Source organism: Trichechus manatus, unplaced genomic scaffold (genome assembly GCF_000243295.1).
Source record: "Trichechus manatus latirostris isolate Lorelei unplaced genomic scaffold, TriManLat1.0 scaffold00003, whole genome shotgun sequence".
NCBI classification, from domain to species: Eukaryota; Metazoa; Chordata; class Mammalia; order Sirenia; family Trichechidae; genus Trichechus; species Trichechus manatus.
Window position 1 is genome coordinate 13,559,219 of NW_004443939.1, and position 23,615 is coordinate 13,582,833.

A 23,615-nucleotide genomic window follows, 5' to 3' on the forward strand; every position below is an offset into this window, starting at 1 on the left:
TAGTCATCTGCTACTGCCTCCTTTGAATGACACCCTCTTCTCAAGTCCGTATTTATATAAAATTCCATTCATCCCCAAATTTATCCTCTCTTTCCTAATCTCTACCTGTTTCTATACTTCTTCCCTTCAGATGTCATGGCCCCCACTTTCGCCTTCCCTTGGTTTCTTTCATTTATTTATTTATTCCATCTATTTTAGATTACGTATATTATACTTCAATAACTTTTTAAAGTCACTAGGCAAAGATACTATTATAGCTTATTTCTTTGGGAATTTTTTAAAAACAGCTAATACTTTCATTTTATGATGCTAGAATAATCTTTATTGCCAAAACTTACCGGTTCAATTTTACTTGTAAATACAGATACAAAGATTCTATATAAAATATTAACAAATTCAGTCCTCCTGAGTATCAGAAGAATTTTACACCATGATTAAATCGACTTATTCTGAAAATCCAGGGAGATTTCAACATAAGGAAGGCTCTGAACATACTTCATCACATTAACAAATTAAAGGAGAATAACTTCGTGTGATAAAACATTAAAAGTTGAATAGGTGTTTGATAAAATGCAGAAGTCATTTCTGATAAAATAAGTCTGTAAGCAAACAGCAATAGAATAAAACATTTAAATGATCAAGGATATTAACCACTTTAAACCAAACCCATTGCTGTTAAGTTGATTCCAACTCATAGAGACTCATCTGTTTATCAGCAAACGTCCTACTGAGCAGTGAAATGCTGAACCCATTTCCACTAAAATTAGGAACATGCGAAAGATGCTTACCATGATCATCATCATTAAGAATTCTTTCCATGGTCACCTTCCTAATGAGACCTTCCTTAGCCTGGCCACTCTGTCTAAAATCTATTCCTCTCTCCAACCCCTAGCCCTGTCTGTCCCTGTCATGCTTTATTTTCGTCCCAGCATCAGTCATTTATCTAATACTTCTCTTTGTTACATTTGATTCCTGTTAGAATATATACTCCCTTTGTCTTTTTTTATTCATTACAACATACTTAGCACCTAGACCTGTGCCTGGAAAATTATACCTCAACAAATATTGAATAATAGACAATGTAAAAAGACAAAAATATGACAAAATCAACTTAAATATTGGAAGAGACAAAACTACCTTTTCCTTAGTAGATGATGATATTCTATACCTAGAAAACCCAAGATAGACTAGTAAAAGAGGCTTTCAATTTAATAAAATAACTTGACATGGTGGCTGAAGATAAGATGAATATACAAAAATTAAATTCTTCTTTGTACTGCAACAAGCATTTAGAAATGGCCTTAACCACTGCACCACAAGGGTTCCTTAAAGTAATAACATAACTTTGGTATTATAGTAACAAGTTTAAATGGAAATTCTTAATGTCATAGAATGTAAATGTTTTCTAAATTATTATATAAATATAATGCAATTCAAATCATAACTCCAATGAGATTCTTTTGGAATGGGATAACATGTTTATAAAATCCATATGGAAGAGTATATGTCTTAATATAATGATGAACATTAGAAAAACCTATTGGGAAGGGCAACTTGTCCTACTAGATATTACAATTTACCACAAAGCTACTACAATCAAAGTATTATAGGGTTAATTCAGGACAAATAGATCAATGAACAGAGTAAAGGGCACCATAATATTGCCATATATAGTGGAAATTTAACATATGATTAAAGTGACATTTGAAATCTCAATGGGAAAAGGATGGTTTCTTTAATCAATTACTCAGGCAAAATTTGCTATCCATCTAGAAGAAAATAAAACTTAAACATTGATCTCACACTACACAAAAATCAATAAACAATGGATTAGAGATTTAAATGCAAAGGATAAACAATAACAATATTAGAATAAAGTTTAGGAGAATGTTTGCACTATCTTGCAGGAAGAAGGCAGAAAATTCAGAAACCGTAAAGGAAAAGATAGACATTGTATGGCCAGAGACATCCTAAAAGAAGTCAAAATATATAAAAGACAAAATATTTGACTCAGATGACAGTCAAAACGATAGTACCATTAATATAAAAAAGCTTCCAATTTTTAGAGAACAATTACAAATAAGGGATATTAGCAGGCTAATTTACAGAAGAGGAAATACAAGTGGCCAATAAATACGAAAGCTAATCACTCCATGACAGTCAAAATAACGCAAATTAAACCAGAAATGATATTAAATTTTAACTTTCAAGAACTACAAATTTTTATAAGCATACTAACATGTACAGGTGAGGATGTAGAGAAATAGTCACTCTCCTGCATTTCTAGTGGGAATATGAAATAATACAGACTTTGAAAGGGGTAACTTCACTTTGTGTTTACATTTAAAATACACATTTGTTGTCGTTAGGTGACGTCGAGTCGGTTCCAACTCATAGCGACCCTACGTACAACAGAATGAAACACTGCCAGGTCCTGTGCCATCCTCACAATCATTGTTATGCTTGAACCCATTGTGGCAGCCATTGTGTCAGTTCATCTAGTTGACGGTCTTCCTCTTTTTCACTGCCCCTCTAATTTACCAAGCATGATGTCCTTCTCCAGGGAGTGATCCCTCCTGATAACATGTCCAAAGTACATGAGACGTAGTCTCGCCATCCTTGCTTCCAAGGAGCATTCTGGTTGTACTTCTTCTAAGATAGATTTGTTCGTTCTTTTGGCAGTCCATGGTATATTCAATATTCTTCGCCAATACCACAACTGAAAGGCGTCAATTCTTCTTCGATCTTCCTTATTCATTGTCCAGCTTTCGCACGTGTATGAGGTGATTGAAAACACCACAGCTTGGGTCAGGTGCACCTTAGTGTTCAGGGTGACATCTTTGCTTTTCAGCACTTTAAAGAGGTCTTTTGCAGCAGATTTGCCTAATGCCCTTTGAAATCTTCTGTTCAGTTTTTTTACTTCATCATTTCTTCCATCCGCTTTAGCTACTTGGTGTTCAAGAGCAAGTTGTAGTCTCTTCTGACATCCATTTTGGCCTTTTCTTTCTTTCCTGTCTTTTTAATGACCTTTTCCTTTCTTCATGTATAATGTCATTGATGTCATTCCACAACTCTTCTGTCTTCAGTCATTAGTGTTCAACTCATCAAATCTACTTTTGAAATGGTCTCTAAATTCAGGTGGGATATACTCAAGGTCGTACTTTGGTGCTCATGGACTTGTCTAATTTTCTTCAGTTTCAACTTGAACTTGCATATGAGCAATTGGTGGTCTCTTCTGCAGTTGGCCCTTGGCCTTGTTCAATTTGTCTACTGTAGGGGCTTGCATGTTGCTGTGATGTTGGAAACTATGCCACTGGTATTGGAATACCAGCAGGGTCACCCATGGTGGACAGGTTTCAGCTGAGCTTCCAGATTAAGACAGACTAAGAAGAAGGACCCGGCAGTCTACTTCTGAAGAGAATTAGCCAGTGAAACCCTTATGAATAGCAACAGAACATTGTCTGATATAGTGCCAGAAGATGAGCCCCTCAGGTTGGAAGGCACTCAAAAGATGACTGGGGAAGAGCTGCCTCCTGAAAGCAGAGTCGACCTTAATGACATGGATGGAGTCAAGTTTTCGGGACCTTCATTTGCTGACGTGGCACAACTCAAAATGAGAAGAAACAGCTGCAAACATCCATTAATAATCGGAATGTGGAATGTAGGAAGTTATGAATCTAGGAAAACTGAAAATCATCAAAAATGAAGTGGAACGCATAAACATTGATATCCTAGACATTAATGAGCTGAAATGGACTGATTTTGGCCATTTTGAATCAATCAGATGGTCTACTATGCCGAGAATGACAACTTTAAGAGGAGTGGCATTGCATTCATTGTCAAAAAGAACATTTCAAGATCTATCCTGAAGTACAATGCTGTCAGTGATAGGATAATATCCACACGCCTACAAGGAAGACCAGTTAATATGACTGTCATTCAAATTTACGAGCCAACCACTAAAGCCAAAGATGAAAAAAATTGAAGATTTTTACCAACTTTTGCAGTCTGAAATTGATCGAACATGCAATCAGGATGCATTGATAGTTACTGGTGATTGGAATGCGAAAATTGGAAACAAAGAAGAAGGATCAGTAGTTAGAAAATACGGCCTTGGTGATAGAAATGATGCCAGAGGTTGCATGATAGAATTTTGCAAGACCAACAACTTCTTCATTGCAGATATCTTTTTTCAACAACATAAACGGTGGCTATACACATGGACCTCGCCAGATGGAATACACAAGAATCAAATTGACTACATCTGTGGAAAGAGACAATGCAAAAGCTCAACATCACCCATCAGAACAAGGACAGGGGCCAACTGTGGAACAGATCATCAATTGCTCATATGCAAGTTCCAAATACACATACTGGGCTGTTTTTGGAAGTTCTCCAGTATATATTAAACAAAATAACAATGATGAAGTGTAGGACAATGTCTTAGTTTCCTAGAGGTGCCGTAACAAAATACCACAAACTGAGTGGCTTTAAAGAACAGAAACTTACCATCTCAAAGCTCTGCAGGCTAGAAGTCAAAATCAGGGTATCGGCTCTGTTTATTCCTCCGAGGGCTCTGAAAGAGAAAACTGTTCCATATGTCTCTCCTAGCTTCTGGTGGCTCCTAATAATTTTTGGCATTCCTTGGCTTGTTGATGCATCTTTACATGACATTTTCTCGCTTTGTCTGTGTTGGTGGAAGTGGCACGCATCATTACTATTCACGTTTAATTGGCTAGAGCTCAATCACATGATCACAGGCCATGGAATGGATGCTGGGTAGTGTAGTCTAGCTATGTGTCCAGGAAGAGGAGGAGAAGTTTTGATGAAATGTTAAAAGTCTCTGACAGAGATGATAGATAGATACATAGATGGATAGATAGATGGATGGATAGATAGAGAGATGTATAGGTAGAGGTTTAAGTATAGAGATACCAAAAAACAAAAAACCTGTTGCTGTCAAGTCGATTCCGACTCATGGTGACCCTATAGGAAAGAGTAGAATTACCCCATAAGGTTTCCAAGGTTTTCAAACTGCCCACCTGTTGGTTAGCAGCCATAGCTCTTAACCTCTGTGCCACTAGGGCTCATATAGAGCAAGCTATTTATTTATATTAGTAGCTATACTGCATGAATTCGGTATATACATGTCTTTTTTTCCTGGCAGAAATTACAAAAAAATACTCTGAATAAGCGTTATGTTATTACTTTAGAAATATGTAGGAGAGTGAAGCTTTTCTTTTGTTTTACGATTCTCTGCACTGTTTGCATTTCCTAACCTTTAAAAAAATGGCTACAGGATTTATTGAAGTAAAGAGATAAGGGTCCATTCTTCTTCTGTGTTTTTCTATGTACCTAAATACATATATTACAACTAATAAGCATATACAAGTTGTCCCCGACTTATGATGTATTCAAGTTATGACAACCATCTGTTTTTGTTTTTTTTTGTTGTTGTTGTTTTTGTACATCTTAGCATTAGTAGTATGTACTACATACAATGTTGCAGCATATAGTTTGCTGAGACTATCATTGTCAGACGTTCACTCATAAATGTTCAGTGTTATGATTTACTGTTCAAAACACGGCCGTATAGCAGGCCATAGCCTGGTCTGCGAGAGAGTCCGGTGTCGGTGTCGAGAGTCGTTAGGGATAAAAAGTTGGGCAATGTTCAACTCTAACAACATCCCACGATTGAACTACACACGCGCCCTACAGCTGCTTTAACTCCAACTTCATTGTTAGGACACTGACGTCAACTTCCTTGTAGACCAGGCCTGTAGGGTGATCTTATTCAGCGTTTTGTACCATCAGAAGCATCAGGTGTTAATTTGAAACTGAGTTGTTCCAACCCTAAAGACAAAATAAGATCAGATTTGTAAGGATACTGATAATAAAAGGCAGTAATAAGAAAAGGGGGAAAAAAAGGTATTGGACTTATGTCAGAGCCGACTTGTGACCAAATCAGCAGAATGGAACCCCATCATAAGTCAGGGACTACCTGTACTGAAAAAAAATACACATACCCTTTTCCCCAGCAACTTGGTAAACTATCCCATGGGAATAAAAGCATCAGTAAGTAAGGATATATGAGCAAGGCTATTTATTGCATTGCAGATCTTTGTCATGGCAAATGCTGAATACAACCTGAATATCTATTAATGCAGGCCTCAAAAAAAATTGTGGCAATACATACTATAAAATAGCGGTTCTCAAACATTTGGTCTCTGAACTCCTTTACATTCCTAAAATTATTAACAATTTCAAAAAATTTTTGTTTATATGGGTTGAATCTGTCAATATTTATTGTATTGGAATATGAAATTGAGAAATTTTGAAAATGTTTAAAACAATAACAAACATACCACATGTTAACATAAATAACATTTTATGAAAAGTTTCTATATTTTCAAAAATAAAAAAAATTGTCAGAAGAATAATATTGTTTTATATTTTCCAAGTCTTTAATGACAAACTTAATAAAAGACAGCTTAATTGTTGTATCGACTTTCTCATTCAGTCTGTTGCTATATGTTGTGTTGGCTGAAGAATATGAAGACAATCCAGCGTCACATATTTAGTTGGGAAAGGGAAGAGTATTTTAATAGCCTTTGCAGATAATTTTGGATATTCTTTTTTGATTCAATTCCCAAACTCAACGTAGTTGTTTGTTAATGGATAGTTACAGTGTAGGATCTGAAACCATATCAGTGAATTCATATACTCTGTTAAAGTCTTTATCTTTCACTTTAGGTGGATCTTTTCACCCTTTCATAATTTTGAAACATCATTCATCGATCATTTGGAAAATATTGGTTCACTGAACTCTGCACATCTTCCGTATGTTACACACTTCATTACGTAATATCAAATTCATTAATATTACCACCAATGCTCATGGTAGTGGATAAAAGTTTTCCAAAATTGCTTGAAAGCTTAAATTATAACATTGGAAACAAATCCTGTCATTCGTTTTTCTTGACATGACATGCTAACTTCATTTCATTCTTAATTTTTATTTCCTTTAATTTCGAATATCAAATCTAAATAACCACAGTTTGTCAGTCTGTCTTAAAAAAAAAAAATGCTTCATGGGAAAAGTAGCTAGTTTTAACCTCACAAACCAATCACAAGTGCTTTTCCTTAAAACCATCATCATACTTCAGTATGCAGTAAAACTGCCTCATGCATATTCTCATTTTGTCACTCAGAATATTGAAGAGATATGTACTCCGTGACTTAGATTTAGTACAAGTAATTTTTCCTGCTTTATCAAAGACCTTCTTAAGTAAAACTGAGACTGCCTAGTGGTAAAGAATACACCGACTACTACTAGAGTGTGGGGTGCCTGCCACGATTACTTCTGCACCATCGGTGCAGATGTAACATAAGGAAAAAGGCAAATAATGTCTTAATATTATTATTAAAATAGATTTAACTTCTCAGACTTAGTCTTGGGGACTCCCAGGGGTCTTCAGGCCACACTTTGGGACCCAAGTCTATAAAATATTATCAAATTATTTTAAAAGAATAAGTTAGATTGGTATCTGTTGACCTAGAGGGATGTCACAATGTTATTTTGAAGTTAGAAATGCACATTGCTAGGTAATACGTATCATATGATCCCATTTTGTAAAGAAGATGATGGATAGATAAATAGACAAATAGATATGAAATATATATTTATGTGTGTAGATATATATATACAAGGTTTCCTGGTGGTACAGTGGTTAAGCGTTCAGCTACTGACCAAAAAGTCTGCAGTTCAAATCCACCAGCCACTCTTTGGAAACCCTGTGGGGCAGTTCTACCCTGTCCAATAGGGTCACTATGAGTCAGAATCAACTCAATGGCAATGGGTTTTTTGGGTTTTATATGTGTACATATATATACACATAGAGAAAAGAGAAAGATACGGAATGATGCGCATCACACTGTTAACACAGGTTACCTCAAGGCAGGGATACAGATAGTGTTCTTCATAACTCCTCGGATTGTTTCATTAATTGTAACATGTATTGAAATTAAAAATGATTAAAGTTAATACATAAAATAAAGATTTCAAAAGGACATTTATAGGAGTACAGTCCTGGTGAGCTAGTTTGAAGAGACACATCTGAAGAATGAATTAGGCCCATTACAAGGGCAAGGTAAACCAAAAACCAAACTCATTGCCTTCAAGTCGATTCCAACTCATAGCAACCCTATAGGACAGAGTAGAACTGACCTGTAGGGTTTCCAAGGAGCAGCTGGTAGATTCGTACTGCCAACGTTTTGGTTAGTAGCCATAGCTTTTAACCACTGTGCCACTAGGTCTCCTAAAGTAGATGGTAAGCCAACTTCTCTGCAGATTTAATTTCAAAGCGGGACTAAATCATAACAATAACACAGTGAGAAGTCTTGTCCCATCCAAGGCCTCCCTGCATTTTCTAACCTGCCCAGCCTCTGCTTGAGCAACTCCTCAAGAGAAGTCCCACTCTTCCATCCACACTTGAGAAGCCATTCTTCTGCGTTGATGCACAGAAAATACCTAGCAATTATTTGATTCACTTTGTTTCAAAGTAACATTTAAATCTAGTGTGACTGGACATTAATCCAGAATTTCTAACCAATATCTCACTCCATCATGTTTTGGTTATATATATGGAAAGCCCCAAATAAGCCTACCAAAGAGTTTAAAATATATTTAAGGAAGCAGAACACACAGGGTCGCCATGAGTTGAAATCAACTCCGCGGCAACTAGCAACAACAAAACACTTTTCTAGCCTTGAAACTATTTACCACTAACTCCATCAGCTTCTTCACACTGCCCTTCCCGGCTACAGCCATGCTTCCGGGAGCAGAACACTGACATGGAGTCCTATAGCCTGAGTTTGGACACAGTAACACCACTTGCTTAGCAGTGTGACTCAAGACACATTTAATTAATTCCACTGGGTCTCAGTTTCCTCATTTAAAAAATGGCAGTAAAAGTACTACTCCACCCTCATAGGCTTTCTGCAACAAATGCGTGGGGTAAAATGTTTAAATGCCCTGCACGATGCCTTGGCACAATGTACATATTAGTGCATATGTACTTGCCCAGTGCATATTAGATGGACTTCCAATACAGACTATAGTACTGATGAGAGCAGCACTTCAGATGAATAGAAACTTCTGGTGATTGTTACAACCCACTGGGCTAGCAGAGTTAGAAATTAAAACAGTTTTGTAATATCTTTGTTTTTGTCTTTTTATCAATGAAGACATCCAATTTCACGACTTTGCTATCTGGGTCTTAGTTTCTCAACCTCCAGAATGGAAAGAGAATGTCTTTTATCTCAGCAGTAGGGAGGGAAAACCAAGATGGCCTAGACTATAGAAAGGACCTTATTATACATACAGGATTGCCCTTCCGGGTTTCTGCTGTTTATGGGAATTCACTGATAAATGTATGTCTCCATCTATTGTCAAGTAGAAAGTTGAATGGTGGAACGATATCTAGAAACATTTCTCAAGCATTCTGAAGTCCTTTGAGACAATCACTTTATTTAGATTCTTATAACTGATGATGAATCAGTGTTTAAATTATTAGCAATAATACACAGTAACCCAAAAGTTAAGAGTGGATAGTTATTTCTGGGTGATTAGATACCAGTTCATGTTTATTTTCTTTTTATATGTACATATTTTTTTTAGGTTTTTGTACCATCAGCATTTTCTATCATTTACTTTTTTAAAGTGATATGCAATTAAAAAGGAAAAACCAAAGAAATCACAATGAGCTTGTCTTAGGACATTTTTATTGCAGTTTTGCACAAATCTCGGTTAACGGTAGGATATATCCCAGCATTTAAAATTCAAAGCATTAGAACTTTGGTAAAAGGAGAAAATAGACTTCATTGTGGTTTTAACCATTCATCCACAACTTTTAAAAAAATAAGCATGACCTACTCAAAAGCCATCATTTTAATGACATCGTATAACTGTGGTACCAGGCAGTGAAACACTGTGATTAAACATGTGTAAAGCTCTGCCACCCACCAGGTATTTGCTCTTGTCTTAACAAAAAGAGCTCAGATCAGCCATGCTACAGCCAGCAGTGCAGCACATAACAGAGAGGTCTCTTCTTGACTTCACTGAATGCTTCCTGGGCTCCCACACGTCTCCCCTGGGCAGCTGTCCATCCTGAGCAAGTTCCTCTACTGTGGAGTCCGGCTTCGGAAGGTTATGCACTGTGATTTCCTCAGAAACTTCATGTTCATTTGGGAGATGGAAGTAATTTCTTCTCTCAGCTGTATGGAAGAGAAAAAAAAAAAAAAAAAAGATTTTCTTAGACGGCCCTGATGAAAAGGCAGCAACAAAGTTCTACTCTTGAGGAAATAAGCTGGATTTCTGGAAGGAAATTGAATTCTGCACATAATTTTTCTAAAGTGTTCATTTGGCTTAACAGAAATGAGATGTTTAGTGGAGTGCCCAGTTATCTCCACTCTCCTCATCTCACAGATGAGAGAACTTGAGTGCAGAGAGAGGAGCATCATGCAGCCAGTCAGCAGCCAAGTGAAGGCTTGAATTCTGTTTTACTGGCTATCTGCTCAATGACCAACAGCTCCCAAGGGTGTTAGTCGTGCTAGAAACAAAAAACACACAAACAAAAAACAACTGCGTATATTCCCTGTCAGGCTGATCAGTGAGGGGAGAAAAGGTCCCTGAGCGGCACAAACAGTTAAGCACTCAACAGCTAACCAGAAGGTTAGTGGTTACAACCCACCCAGAGGTGCTTTGGAAGAAAGGCCTGGCAATCTGCTTCTAAAAGGTCATAGCCTTAAAAACCCTATGGAGCAGTTCTACTCGGCTCACTTAGGGTCCCCCGCCGCGAGCTTCAATTGACTTCACAACTAGCAACTAACAACAAGAAGGAACAAAATGGACATTTATGCCTCTGGGCCTTGGTGGTACAGTGATTAAGTGCTTAGCTGCTGACAGGTTGACGGTTTAAACCCACCAGCTGCTCCATGGGAGAAAGATGTGGCAGTCTGCTTCTATAAAGATTACAGCCTTGAAAGCCCTATGGGGAAGTTCAACTTGTTCTATAGGGTCACTATAGGTTGGAATCGACTCGACAGCAATGGGTTTGGTTTTTAGGGTTTTCTAGCTGAAAATAAAAGGTGGGCCACACTGTAATTTTATTCAAGTGTTGTTATCAAAGTCTGAGTAGAAGCCTCTCTCCCTGTAATTTAGTTCAGATTAACTTATCAGTACCTTAGGACACTGGCAAGTACCAAGAAAAATTAGATGAATGAATGCTGATTGGTAAATCAGTAACTGATCCAGTAAAATAATGCATGGGAAACACTCTGGAACCCCGTGAAAGGCTAAGTAAACAGTATTATCATTTTCATGGTATATGCGGACATCCATTCCACTCTACTGTGTGTTTCAGAGCTCTTCCAAATGTATTATTTCCTATTGCATTTTGGTTTGCTAATTCAAAGATTGATATAAATCCTGAAAGTTTGCACTTATTTGCCTAAGATTAAACACGGTTATTCATTCTGTCACCATCTTGTAACTATGAACCTCTCAATATTAAAAAGATAATGGTAATTTTTTTCTCTTTTTAAAGCACAGAGTAAGTTCATAAGTTTTCCAAAGACATTAGCCCATCAAACTATGAGCACTGTGGCTCATTCTCTAAAATATTTTTGTTTCCCAGGCACTTTAAACCAAACTGAAACCTTTGTAATCATATGTATGGTTTAAATACTTATTATGAAAACACATGTTTTTACTTTTTATTGAAAACATAACAAATGCAGTTGTTTTTGTCATTAAAATAAAATCTTAAATAAAGTTTACCTCACACTTTAATACAGAATTAGCAGAAAGAATTTCAAGCTAACTTCTAAGTTATTTGAATTAAAAAACAAATGACTGTAATGAAGTCAGTCCCTCACTCTTTCTGAAATGCATTAGGTTCAGTCCCACCTTCAAATTCTGATCAGATAATTCCCATTGCTAGAATTCCCACCCCACTTCACCCTCATTCCTCATAATCCTCAAATGCTACACATCCTTCAGGGCCTCTTTCAAATACCACCACCTCCATGATGCTATCATCTATTACCACAGCCCACCACCTCCTCTTCCTCACCTCAGAAGCAGTATGGAATAAGTGAAAGACCCCCCTGCTCTTGAAGCCACACACACCTGATTCATCTCCTAGCCACACTGCTTAACAGCTGAACGAACATCTTTTTTCTCAGTCTAATGGGCAAAACCAAAAATCAAACCACTTGCAATTGAGTTGATTCCAATTCTTGGCAACCTCATGTGTTTCAGAGTAGAGCTGCAGATAGGGCTTTCAATGGCTGTGATCTTTTGGAAGTAAATCACCAGGCCTTTCTTCCGAGGTACCTCTGGGTAGACTGGAACCACCAACCTTTTGGTTAGTAGCTCAGTGCTCAACTGTTTGCACCACCCAGGAGCTGTTGTCTATTGGTAAATGGTGGTAATATCACTTACTTTACAGTATCCTGATTGGCAGGCCGAATGAAATATTGCACATGAAACTGCTGGCACTTAATAAATGCACAATAAATATTAGATTCCATATTTTCTATCCTTATTTGACACCTGCTTTAATTCCATCTTATTATGTTCTGTATTATCCAAGTGTGAAAATCTTGCTAATCCAACCAGCCCCTTGAAATCACATGCTGTCTCTATCCCCTACTACACCTGACAGAGATGTTGAGCTCATCTGAATAGTTATGCAATCAAATGATTTCAAGAAGGCTAAATAAAACAAGGTCCTTATTATTTGCATGTAGTTAGCTCACGTCTTTTCCTAGCCAAATTCAAGTTTGTTTGTTTTTTTTTCATAATTTGCTAAATTGATATAGAAATGGGTTAGCAGTACTTAGGGAAACAGTTACTAAAACAAACCTAAACACTTAAAAATAAGGAGTGCTCCATTAAAAAACCATCTATATGAGACCAAAAGGTCAACAATTACTTTAAAGCAAAGATGACAAGATAAGGGGGCAGGGAAACTAGAGTACTGGAAACAGAACAACCAGATTGCAATTAAAGAGAATGTTGGCACATTGAGAGAAATGTAACTAATGTCACTGAACAATCTGTGCAGAAATTGTCAAATGGGAACCTAATTTGATGTGTAAACTTTCACCAAAATCACACATTGAAATATTATTTAAAAATCAAAAAAAAAAAAAGGAAACAGGGGGCTTCATGTTACCTTGCTGAACTGGAAGGCTCCCCTCCAGATGCCGTCTCCACCTAGAGGCACCACAGATATAGATGATTGCTCTGATGAAGTCTTTCCCGCAGAGCTTCAGCGAACCCTCACTCTTCACTTCTGAGATGGCGAGTAGGAAAGAGAGTAGAAATAAAGTGAAAATTGAGCCCTTCATTTTGCTGAGGATCAAATGAGGATCTGATATGGTAAGTATTGCCAAATCAAGTTCTGAAGTTACTCTCAAGCTCTTGTCCAATTTATACTAATTTTCCTGGCATTTTATTGGCCAGAACCTCATTTTAACAATATTTGCTAACCACATATGTTACACTGTGAAATTTTGATAGTGCACTTTTATGATTATGGCTAGTTATTCAGTCACTTCTGAACACCATCAATTGCCTTTAGCCGTCCCTGAAACAATAAAGAGAAGACAGTCCTGGAAGGGAGGAGAGCATCATGGAAACCACGTGGACTTTGGAGGCGCCAAGTAGACGCTCCAATCTCAAATTTGTCACTTGCTGAGAAACACAGGACAAATTTTAAATTCTTTGACTCTTAATAGTCACATCTCTAGAATTGGGAAACCTTTGTCATATGGGTTTTGTGAATATCAAAAGCAACATCTTATGTCAAAGCAATAGGAAGTCACTTAAGAATGTAAGTTCTCATGTCAAAATTTGAGTTCTGACTTCCCACTTACCAGATCTAGAATCTTAAGCAAGTACTTCACCTCCCCAAGCTTCCTTCTATGTAAAATTGTGCTAATTATAATAACCACCTCATAGAGCTAATGTCCTGCTTTATACAATCAACAGTCAATAATTGTTGGCTGCCTTCTTCCCATGTCATTGGCACGGACTTAAAAAGATAACTGTCCTTCATAAGTCAGAATTTCTCCCATTGGGATCTTAACCTTGTTATCCTTTACCCTGTGGCTCATCAGCACACATTTTTATAACAGAAATGTTTTATAACAGAACTTTCATCCATAATCCCAAACAGCAGATAATGAAATTTGTCTTATGGTAAACCATCTGAAATCACTCATTTTTGCAAAACAAAGAATGCTAGAGTTTGAGATCTTAAAGATAGTATTGTTGACTCACCTTTTAACCAACTGAAGAGATAACTATTTAGTTGATTCTGCTGAATCCAAAGGAGCAGGAATGTTCTGAGGTCAGATGAAGCTACTCCATCTTTTGATGGGTCAGAATTGCAGATGAATCTATTTAACAACTCAAGAGGGATATCTGCATGACCAAGCCTAGCACACCCACAAAATCAACAATTATTCAATCATTTATTACAACATTCTTCCCTTCTTTGGAGACTTCTACTGCCCATCATAATACTGCCACTGCAAAAAAAAAAAAGTTGCTGGCAGGTCAGCTCCGACTCATGATGACCCCTTGTGTGTCACAGTAGAGCTGTGCTCCATAGGGTTTCAATGGCTGATTTTTCAGAAGTAGATCACCAGGCCTTTCTTCTAACATGCCTCTGGGTGGACTTGAACTTCCAACACTTCAGTTAACAACCACGTGCTTAATTTGTTTGCACCACTGCCTTAAGACCACAATCAGTGGCTATGGGCATTCTGCATAAACCAAGAATGAATTATTAACCCAAGGCATGATGCCTACCCTGAATGTCAGATACACTCTGCTACCTCTGAATCTGCTACCAACCCATTGATCCTCCTGGCTTTGAAATAGTCCCCTCTTCATAATTATTTTATGATAATGATTATGAGATCACTGTATGTAAATTAACAAACACTAATTTATTTTTATTATTTTGTAGCATAAAGTTAGTGCCTGCTCATCCTTGACTAATCACACTTAATGCTTCTGAAGGGAGTTCCCATTATGTGGCACCACTTTTATCCAGCTCTTTCTGAGACTCATTCATAACTCCTCATTCTCCCTCAGTCTCCACTGACGAACACCTCCTTCATCACATACATTCATTAAATCACCAATCCCATTGGTTCTGCTTTCTAAATTTCTCTAAGATCCATCCACTGCTTTCTATACCCTCTAACTTCAACTTCTTTGGGAATACTGCAATGACCTCTCAGCTTGCCCTATTTCTCTTTCACCAATCCATTCTCCACACTGCTGGCAGAATGATCTAATACACATGATTATTTTATTACCCACCTTTAAAGCCTTTCAGTGGTTTCCCACTTCCCTCAAGAGAAAGTCCAAATTCCGTTAACATGGCCTGCAAGAATTTGCATGATCTGGTTCTGCCTATTTGTTCAGAGCTGGCTGTTTTAGAGACCCTTGAACTCTAGATGGTCGAGCTATACCAAATACCTTCAGTTTTTTGAAATTCTATGTTCTCTATCTATCCTACACTTTCCACATGCTGTTTCCTTCACCTATAATTCCTTTTACTCCCTAGTTTGAATCTGGTTAACTTCTACTCTACAAATATCTGTAGAATGGATATTGAAATACATTGCTATAGATAAATTTTGCATAATTTTGTGGATAAAACTTTCTTCTCATTTTAGCATTTTTAAGTATATCTCAGTAAGAACAAAAATGAGCAACTAAAAATAACTTTAAAATATCTTATAATAACTTATTTTTCTATATATTTTTTGTTATCTTGAGCTTTTAGAAATTGATAATAACTCAATAGATAACTGAAATATATATAATAATTTGAAAATTTCAATAAAATTATTATCAGTGAGTTCTAAAGTATGACCCCAAAACATCCTGGGATCCTTTGTTCTTCCTGATACGATAGCACCATAAAACCTATTGCTGTGGAGTCAATTCCAACTCATAATTCATTCAGAGTAGAACTGCCCCATAGGGTTTCCAAGGAGCGGCTGGTGGATTCAAACTGCCGACCTTTTGGTTAGCAGCCATAGCTCTTAACCACTGTGCCACCAGGGCTCCAATAGCACCATATCTTCTCTTAATAGTTGACTTATTCAAAGAAAATACAGATATGGTGAAAGTACATTTCTCATGAGTTGTCCTGAATGCTACATAAATATCTCATCAATTTAGAAAAAGCAGTGCTCATTTTTATGAGATTTGTAATGATGTTTTATATGTTCCAACTTAATGGACATGTTCTGCTTTCTATTTAACCCAGGAACTGATTTCATGTAAACTGTCAGCCTTTTAGTTTTATCACCAACTGAGTATGCCAACCTAAGGAAAAGAAGGCTAATGGCCTAGTAAATGTTCTTTAGACTTGAGGGTGGATTTGAACATTGTACAAAATCCTGAACAAACAGGACTCATAGCCTAAATGTTGTATAAAGGAACAAATGAGATCATCAGCACAGTTTGTGTCTCCCCCAGGAGACAGTAGGGCCTTGGCAAGGACCTAGCCAGCTGCAAAGGGCAAAAAGTTTCTCACACCAGGAAGTGGGGATGTGGCTCTGGGATAATCAGAATGATAGGTATTATTTTTGAGCACCTACTCTGTGCCAGGCATTTTTCTAGATGTTTTACGTTGGATGTAATTTGTGCCCCAAATGACCAGCAGGAACACAATCTCACCAAGTAGCAGCAACACTCACAAAAAAAAATGATTATACATTTGTTTTTTAGCTTTTATCTTAAGGGTAAAATTGATTTTATATTGTTAAAGAACAAATAAAGCCATAGTCTGTGTTTAACAATTTTCAAGGCTGATTTTATGTTCTATATGGTCTCTACAGTTAAATAAAATATTTTATCCTATGTGATATTATGATGTACTGTTAAGATATTCAGGAAATCACATTTGAAACATTAGATTATGTTCTGATATGGGGCAAGCATGAAGCCATCATTTCCCTCCATTAATTTTATAATTCATTCATTCAATAAATATTTGCTGAGTTCCTATTTTGTGGCTGATACTGTTCTAGGTGCTGGAAATACACAGACACGAGCAAAACTCCCATAGTTCTTCTCTTCCAGCAGCTTACAGTCTAGAGTGGGAGGCAGACATTAAACAAATGATTACACAAACAAATATTTAGCATGGCAAGTATGAATCTTAGTTTAGAAACTCAGGAATCCAAAAAATATAACTATATTTTCTGTAACTCAATTTAATTTCTGACTACAGGGGTCTATTCCATCCAGCTGGAAAAGAAATGCAGAAAGTTAAAGTCAGTCCTTTCCAGAGTTTTTTCCTTCCTTTTCCCCAGGATTATGACATAGTTCTATCATCTACTGTGTATCAAGGCCCTTCTGTCATCAAAGAGTTTCTGCTTGCTGAATCATTAGTTATCCTCATCTATCCGGCTTCTTCAGTTCCAGTGGTTGTTTACTGCTTTTTTTGCATGTCTCATTGCATGGGAATGTTTTTTTCTAGTTGACTGTGTTCTATCCTAAGTCTTAGCACTTCCTGGGACATTGCTGTTTAGAAGCAGAACATGCGTCCCCTCTGCTCTGTGGATCCACAAGCTTCTCTGTTTCCCTCATTCGCCACGGCCCTCCAGTCCCAAGGAAATTTCACATTTCCCTTTATGTTTCTTTAAGACACTTGGTCTATGCCCCAGATTCTTTTCCCCAGGATCTGTGCTTTTATAAAGCAAAAATGGACTTCTTTGATTTATTGTCATGCTACATTCCTCCCTGAACTTATAAGCACAGAGCTACCAATTTGAGTATATTCTTAAATCTTGAGTTAGCTACCAAACCCCGTTGCCATTGAGTCAATTCCAACGCATACAAGCCACAAGTATTTCAAAATTCAAACTTCTGGCTTTTCTTGAAAAATCACAATAATTGGCCCTCAAGACAACAGTATGCTGAAGTTGAGTACCAGTGGTCAACATGTACTCTCTACTCCCCCACAATGTACCTTGGAAAAGGATGGTACTGTTGATGCTAAGAAGTGGAGGAGTTTGATTTAAGTAAGAAAGATAGTAAGTGTTAAGTGAAGATAGTTTTCCAGGTGGAAATGTCCACTAGGCAACTGGAGATAGGAGACTAAAATTCAGAAGAGTGGGCATAAATAGAATTACCAATTAGAATCATAAGATAGAGGCAAGAGATGAAAGCAGGAAAATGGGTGATCCCTGTTAAGCATGCTTCTTGACTGAGTTAATGCCAGATATCATGGAAGACAATAGGAGGTCCTGAACTTTGAGAAGGTTCCTAGCCATTCTGGGACCATGAAAATCTCTTCACCTCTCTCTAGATCTTAGAGTAGGACTCTCTTGTACTAAGTGCTTATCCAATTTTATATTAATTAACTCTACACATAAATGCTGCTACTGCTTATTATAAGTAGCTTATCATCATCAGTTCCCAAACCCAAACACGTAAAATACAACCCTATCAATGTCCTGGAATGGCCTTCTAACGTCCCTGTTTCAAGACCAGCTTCAGGTCCATTTCCCCTATATGGCCTTCCCCCAAAGGACTCAGCTTTTGTGGTTCATGCTTCCCACTGATAAGCGTAGCACATGTGATATGAAGCATCATATGACATGTAGCAAACTACTCTTACAAATACCTCTCATGTATACTTTCTATCCAAATTTGTCATTTCAAGGACAGAAACCATACTTTTTCTTCTCTTGGTGTACCCAGCACAATACCTTATATTCAGTGGGTGCCAATAAAAGTTAATTGACAAAAAGAATAAAAACCATTATTTATTTAGTGCGTACTGTCTACCAGGCACTGTTCTAAGCATTCTGCATTATTTTTAGATATGTAGAGATAGAAAGTTGCATCTATTTTTCAAATATGCTGTAGGGAAGAGACCTATGCATGACACCAGAGTCTTTGTCCTAAATTTCTTTGCTCTGTCATACCGTCTAAAACAATGATTCAACATTTATTGACAGCACATTTGTACAAATATCTGTTACATTGCCTAGCTAATTGTAGATAATATTTACTAAGTAATTTAATAATACAAAGCACTGGACTAGGAGTTATAGGTGTATGGAAGCAAGGCCCACTTTCAAAGAACTTAAACTATCCTAAAGGAATCTTGGGTGACCAGCTAAATTCAACTGAAAGCAGACTGAAGAAAGTACTTAAGAGAGGTGTAAGCAATAGCCTATGAGAATCCAGAGAAAAAAGCAATTAATTTTTTTGTTTGTAAGTAGATGTGTAATTGACACTTAAATGACTTGATATATAAAACCCATTTCTGTCAAGTCAATTCTGACTCATAGCGACCCTATAGGACAAAGTAGATCTGTCCCATAGGATTTCCAAGCAGTGGCTGGTGAATTTGAACTGCCAATCTTTTGGCTAGCAGCTGAGCTCTTAACCACTGCACCTCTGGGACTCCCCATTTAATACATATCACTTTTAAAAGGGACAATAGTATTCTTCGCTATGCTTTAAATTTTTCAATTTGGTTTGGCTCTGTCGAAAATGCATGTTTCACGGGAAAAAAAATAATAGCTGGTGAATAAAGCCAGATGACATTTTGAAATTACAGAGAACTTCAAACTATTTTTGTGCCATTAAAAAACAAAGGTGAAATTACCTATAAAATTATTTCAACCTTAGAAGTTACATGCTGGAGTGAAAAGATCTGGCCTATGATAAGTGATAAAATATTGCTTATAATTTAAGGAGACATGTAACTGTTATAGTTCCCTGTTTTCCCAGAATACTGACCTAAAAGTTTGTTTCAGTGGATACCCAGAGTCCTTTTCTCTCACCTCTTTATTACATACCACGAGGATCTCCATTCTAATTACTCCATATCTCTCCTTATGACTTCTCTCCATTTTTCCTTTGAAGTTGTACATAATCTGATATTTCAATAGTCTCAGATCTTTGTTATGGCATTGACTTATATTCTCTTTGCTTCTTTACCAAATGTTTTCTAAGGCTTACAGATAAAACCTTAATTATAGAAGAATATACACACTTGTGTTTTGGTGTACGAGATCCTCAGCAATCTACATAGAGCATTATCATTTACTGTGCAATAATGGAAAATGTGTAAGAACTGTTCAAAGCTTTGGACTTGAGTTCAAGCTTGGCCAGCTACCAGCTGTATGATCTTGGGAAAGTTATGTCATTTCTTTCAGCTTTAATTATATCATCTGGAAAATAGAGATTATGATAATATTACAACTACTTGCCCCACCTGTATCATAGGATTGTTGTGAGAATACACTGATAGTATAGACATGAAAGTGGTTTGTAAACTGTAAAGAACTTTAACGTGTATACTATTATATAGTTTATTATATATAATTGATAACTATATAGTTGATAACTATATCTATTCACAGCATGATTAACGTATTTTTAGAGAGACTTTCACTGAGACAAAATGGCAAATACTGATTTCTACTTCTTATTTATAATTATATGTAACCACACAGAGGTTAACCAAATGAACACACTAAAAATGATGTACAATTATATAATCATCAATACAATCATCCTTCCATATTGCAGCTGAGAGAGCAGCTAACAATTTACAGCCGTAATGTAAGTTCTATATGAGAGATGCCTGGTACAGGATGACTGAATGAAGTAATGAATACCTAGCAAAAAAATAGGAACCTAAAGTTAGTCCAGTCACCACTCTCTTCTTAGGTCTTTTTTTTAAAAAAAAAAAAAACAATAAAATAAGATGGCTTATGACTGAGCAGAATTCTCATTCAATTGTTAAAAATGTAGGGTAAATACAGTTTACCAGTAATACTCCAAAGCCAGCCTAGAAAGCAAGCAAAGCATTTCCTTCTGAAACTCCCAGGTAAAAGATCTTAAAGTAAAACTTTTGGTGCTAATGTAAGAGTATAAGAGTCATTTAAGCCAGATCAGCGGTGAGAAGGGTGGAATAGAATAGGTTCAGTTGCTTTAGGATCAGTTGCCCAGGATTCAAGAAGAATAGCTTTATTTCCTCTTTAGGCTTGATGACCAATGAGAGTAGAGTATGTGAAATTTTTTTTCAAATCAAAAATAAATAGTAAAAAGAAACATTTTTTTCATTTAAATCGGGTTTTTATTTTGTTATACAAAGTGTTGTGGACAGTTCAATCTTTCAGAAAGACAAAGAGAAGAATCACAATGACTTATACAAGTATAAAATTTATAGTTCTTATAATCTGACTTGAAATCTCAATTCACCTGAAAATTAGCTTGCTTTTGTTTAAAGAATGGCTCTAAAGGAATGGAGATTGTGAAACAATGGATACTTGTCAAAGGTAGTTCCCACTGTTGCACTGATTCCATTTTCAGTTTAAATATATATATATAAAAGATATATATATATATATGAGTTTAGTGAGTTTTAAATGACCTATTCTGTCCTATCCACTTAGAATGCTTTACAGAATAGGACTTAATGTCTTACGGTCTCATTTAACAAATCCAGAACTTGTTAAAACAAACAACTTGGAATAGATTGTTGGAATTCTGTCTTTGGAGGAGCTGCTGCCCCCCACTCCTCCTGCTTCCATAAGCTTGCTTTAGAAACGTTCATAAAATAGCATCCTGATGTTGTCTATAGATCAGGGACTTTGTATTTTCTCTCTGGACCCACTTAAGTCTGGGCTTAAAATCCAGAGTACATCTGGGCATGCACAGGAGGGTATCCTGATGCATACCAGACTAGTCTTCTCACTGAATTAGGAGTGTGACGCCTGCTGGCCATACACAATGCAATTCTGACATTTGCCGCCATGGTGTTTGCAGTCAAATAATCTAACAAAGTTCCACAGCTTCAGCTCTCAGATCTAATAGGATAAAATTCTGATTCAAAGTTGGGTATGAGAATCCAATATTCTCACTATATTAGCAACAGCATAATTTATAAACTCTGTTGGAAAGCAGAAGATTTAAGTCTATGGAAACTTGCCTTATAAAGCTTTTGGTTTAAGTTGTTCTAATAATTTCCAAGTTTTGCTTCTCAGGGTATAATAATTTTCTAATCTATGTGGACATTTTATAAGTAAATATATATTGTAATATGTCCATGAATTAGAGTAGGAATATCTTTAGAAAAAGTAAGACAATTCTAACAAAACACTTACGATTAGTATAGATCACAAACTAACCTTACATTTCTGAAATCATGGCTCATTCAACTTATATTAAATTTAAATGGAAAATGTACAACAAATATTGTTTTCTAAAATAAAAATCCCAGCTTGCAGACTCTATTGAGTATTAAATACTGTTCTCTTTTCTTTAAACAACAACAAAAAATTAGTAATGATGAATTATCCTGAGTGATTTGAGTTGGGTCCAAGCAACGTATATATTACATCTTCCTGAAAAGAAAAGAAAAAAAAAAAGTCATTCAATTACAAAGCAATAAAATACAAATTACGGAATAAAGTAGTCTTTAAAATGCCATTTAAAAATTATAAGTTAGTGATACACATATAAAGAGCACTCAATAAGACTGAAAAAAGGAAACAAACCAATATAAGTTTAAACAGTAATGGTTACTTCCTCGTATAAACCCGCTCTTTCCTATAAAAGACTTTTTTAATGAAGTTTGATAAATAACTTTATATGGCCTCAGTAAGGGGAAAGTCTCTGTTGACAGTTTTCGCAGTTCCTATTTAACCTTAATGTTTAAACCTCAGTTTTTTCATCTGTAAAGTAACTGTTAAACTTAAGGATATCTTAAGTTCTTTCCCGATGTTAGACTGGATTTAGAGAGAGGAGAACTTTTCCATTTCTATGTAGTTTTTGTATTTTCATTTAGTCATAATGATTCTTCATACTAAAAGGGGTAAAATGATTATATATAAGAAGATGAAAACCAAAAATGGGAGATGAGTTTGTAAGAAAGGTAGTAGAGAATGGGGAAAGATTGGAATTGGAAGCAGAGGACTAGAGTTTTCTCTGACTACGTGATCTTCAGAAAATCACTGAACCTCTGGGAGTCTTAGTTTCCTCAACTGTACAATAGGAACATTAACATCCACTTCTAAAGATTGTTATGAGAGTTTAGTGAGTTAATGTATGTGAAGGTGATTTATAAACTCAAAAGAGTTACAGAACATGTAAGATAATATTACCTGAGTTCCAGACTTTCAGCCTATACTATACAGTTTTTGACACCTCTCCATTCTTCAAGCCGTGACACACCAAATCAGTTGCCAAGTCCTGTAAATTCTAACCTTAATATGTTTCTCAAATCCATCTCTTTCTAGTTCAGACTCACACTTGAACAACTGTATAGCTCACTACTGTAATTTGTTCACTGTTTTATTCTTAGTGCCTAAAGCAATCTCTGGCACATGGCGCGTGCTCAGTGAATATTTGTTGAATGGTCTAACTATTTCTTCTGCCTTCAGTGTCTCTTAGCATTAATTTATCATATATATTGCAGATTTATGTTTCTACAACCCCATTTTGAATATTTCACTTATCTTTTTATTTGGGAAAGAAACAAAAATACCAA

At 36.3% G+C, this 23,615-nt stretch overlaps 2 protein-coding genes across 2 annotated transcripts in view; both read right to left on the minus strand.

The window, feature by feature from the left end:
- Nucleotides 1-10,042: 10,042 nt before the first annotated feature.
- On the minus strand, nt 10,043-13,416 carry INSL5 (insulin like 5). The gene is made up of 2 exons (XM_004369129.1): nt 13,242-13,416; nt 10,043-10,275 (listed from the first exon to the last, which is right to left on the minus strand). Exons 1-2 carry the CDS (start codon nt 13,414-13,416, stop codon nt 10,043-10,045), a joined length of 408 nt encoding a protein of 135 aa, XP_004369186.1.
- Nucleotides 13,417-22,234: 8,818 nt separating this feature from the next.
- DNAI4 (dynein axonemal intermediate chain 4) overlaps nt 22,235-23,615 on the minus strand; it is a 118,523-nt gene continuing 117,142 nt past the window's right edge. Inside the window, exon 17 of the mRNA XM_023730385.1 lies at nt 22,235-22,470. Coding sequence (XP_023586153.1) covers nt 22,420-22,470 — 51 coding nt within the window. The 3' untranslated portion in view covers nt 22,235-22,419. The remainder of the gene's footprint in view (nt 22,471-23,615) is intronic.

Coding starts and splice junctions, on each gene's coding strand:
- INSL5 (XM_004369129.1), bottom strand. CDS start 13,416: ATGAAGGGCTCAATTTTCACTTTATTTCTACTCTCTTTCCTACTCGCC. Junction 10,276..13,241: donor GAGCCTTCCAGTTCAGCAAG/GTAACATGAAGC, acceptor TCTTCCATACAG/CTGAGAGAAGAAATTACTTC.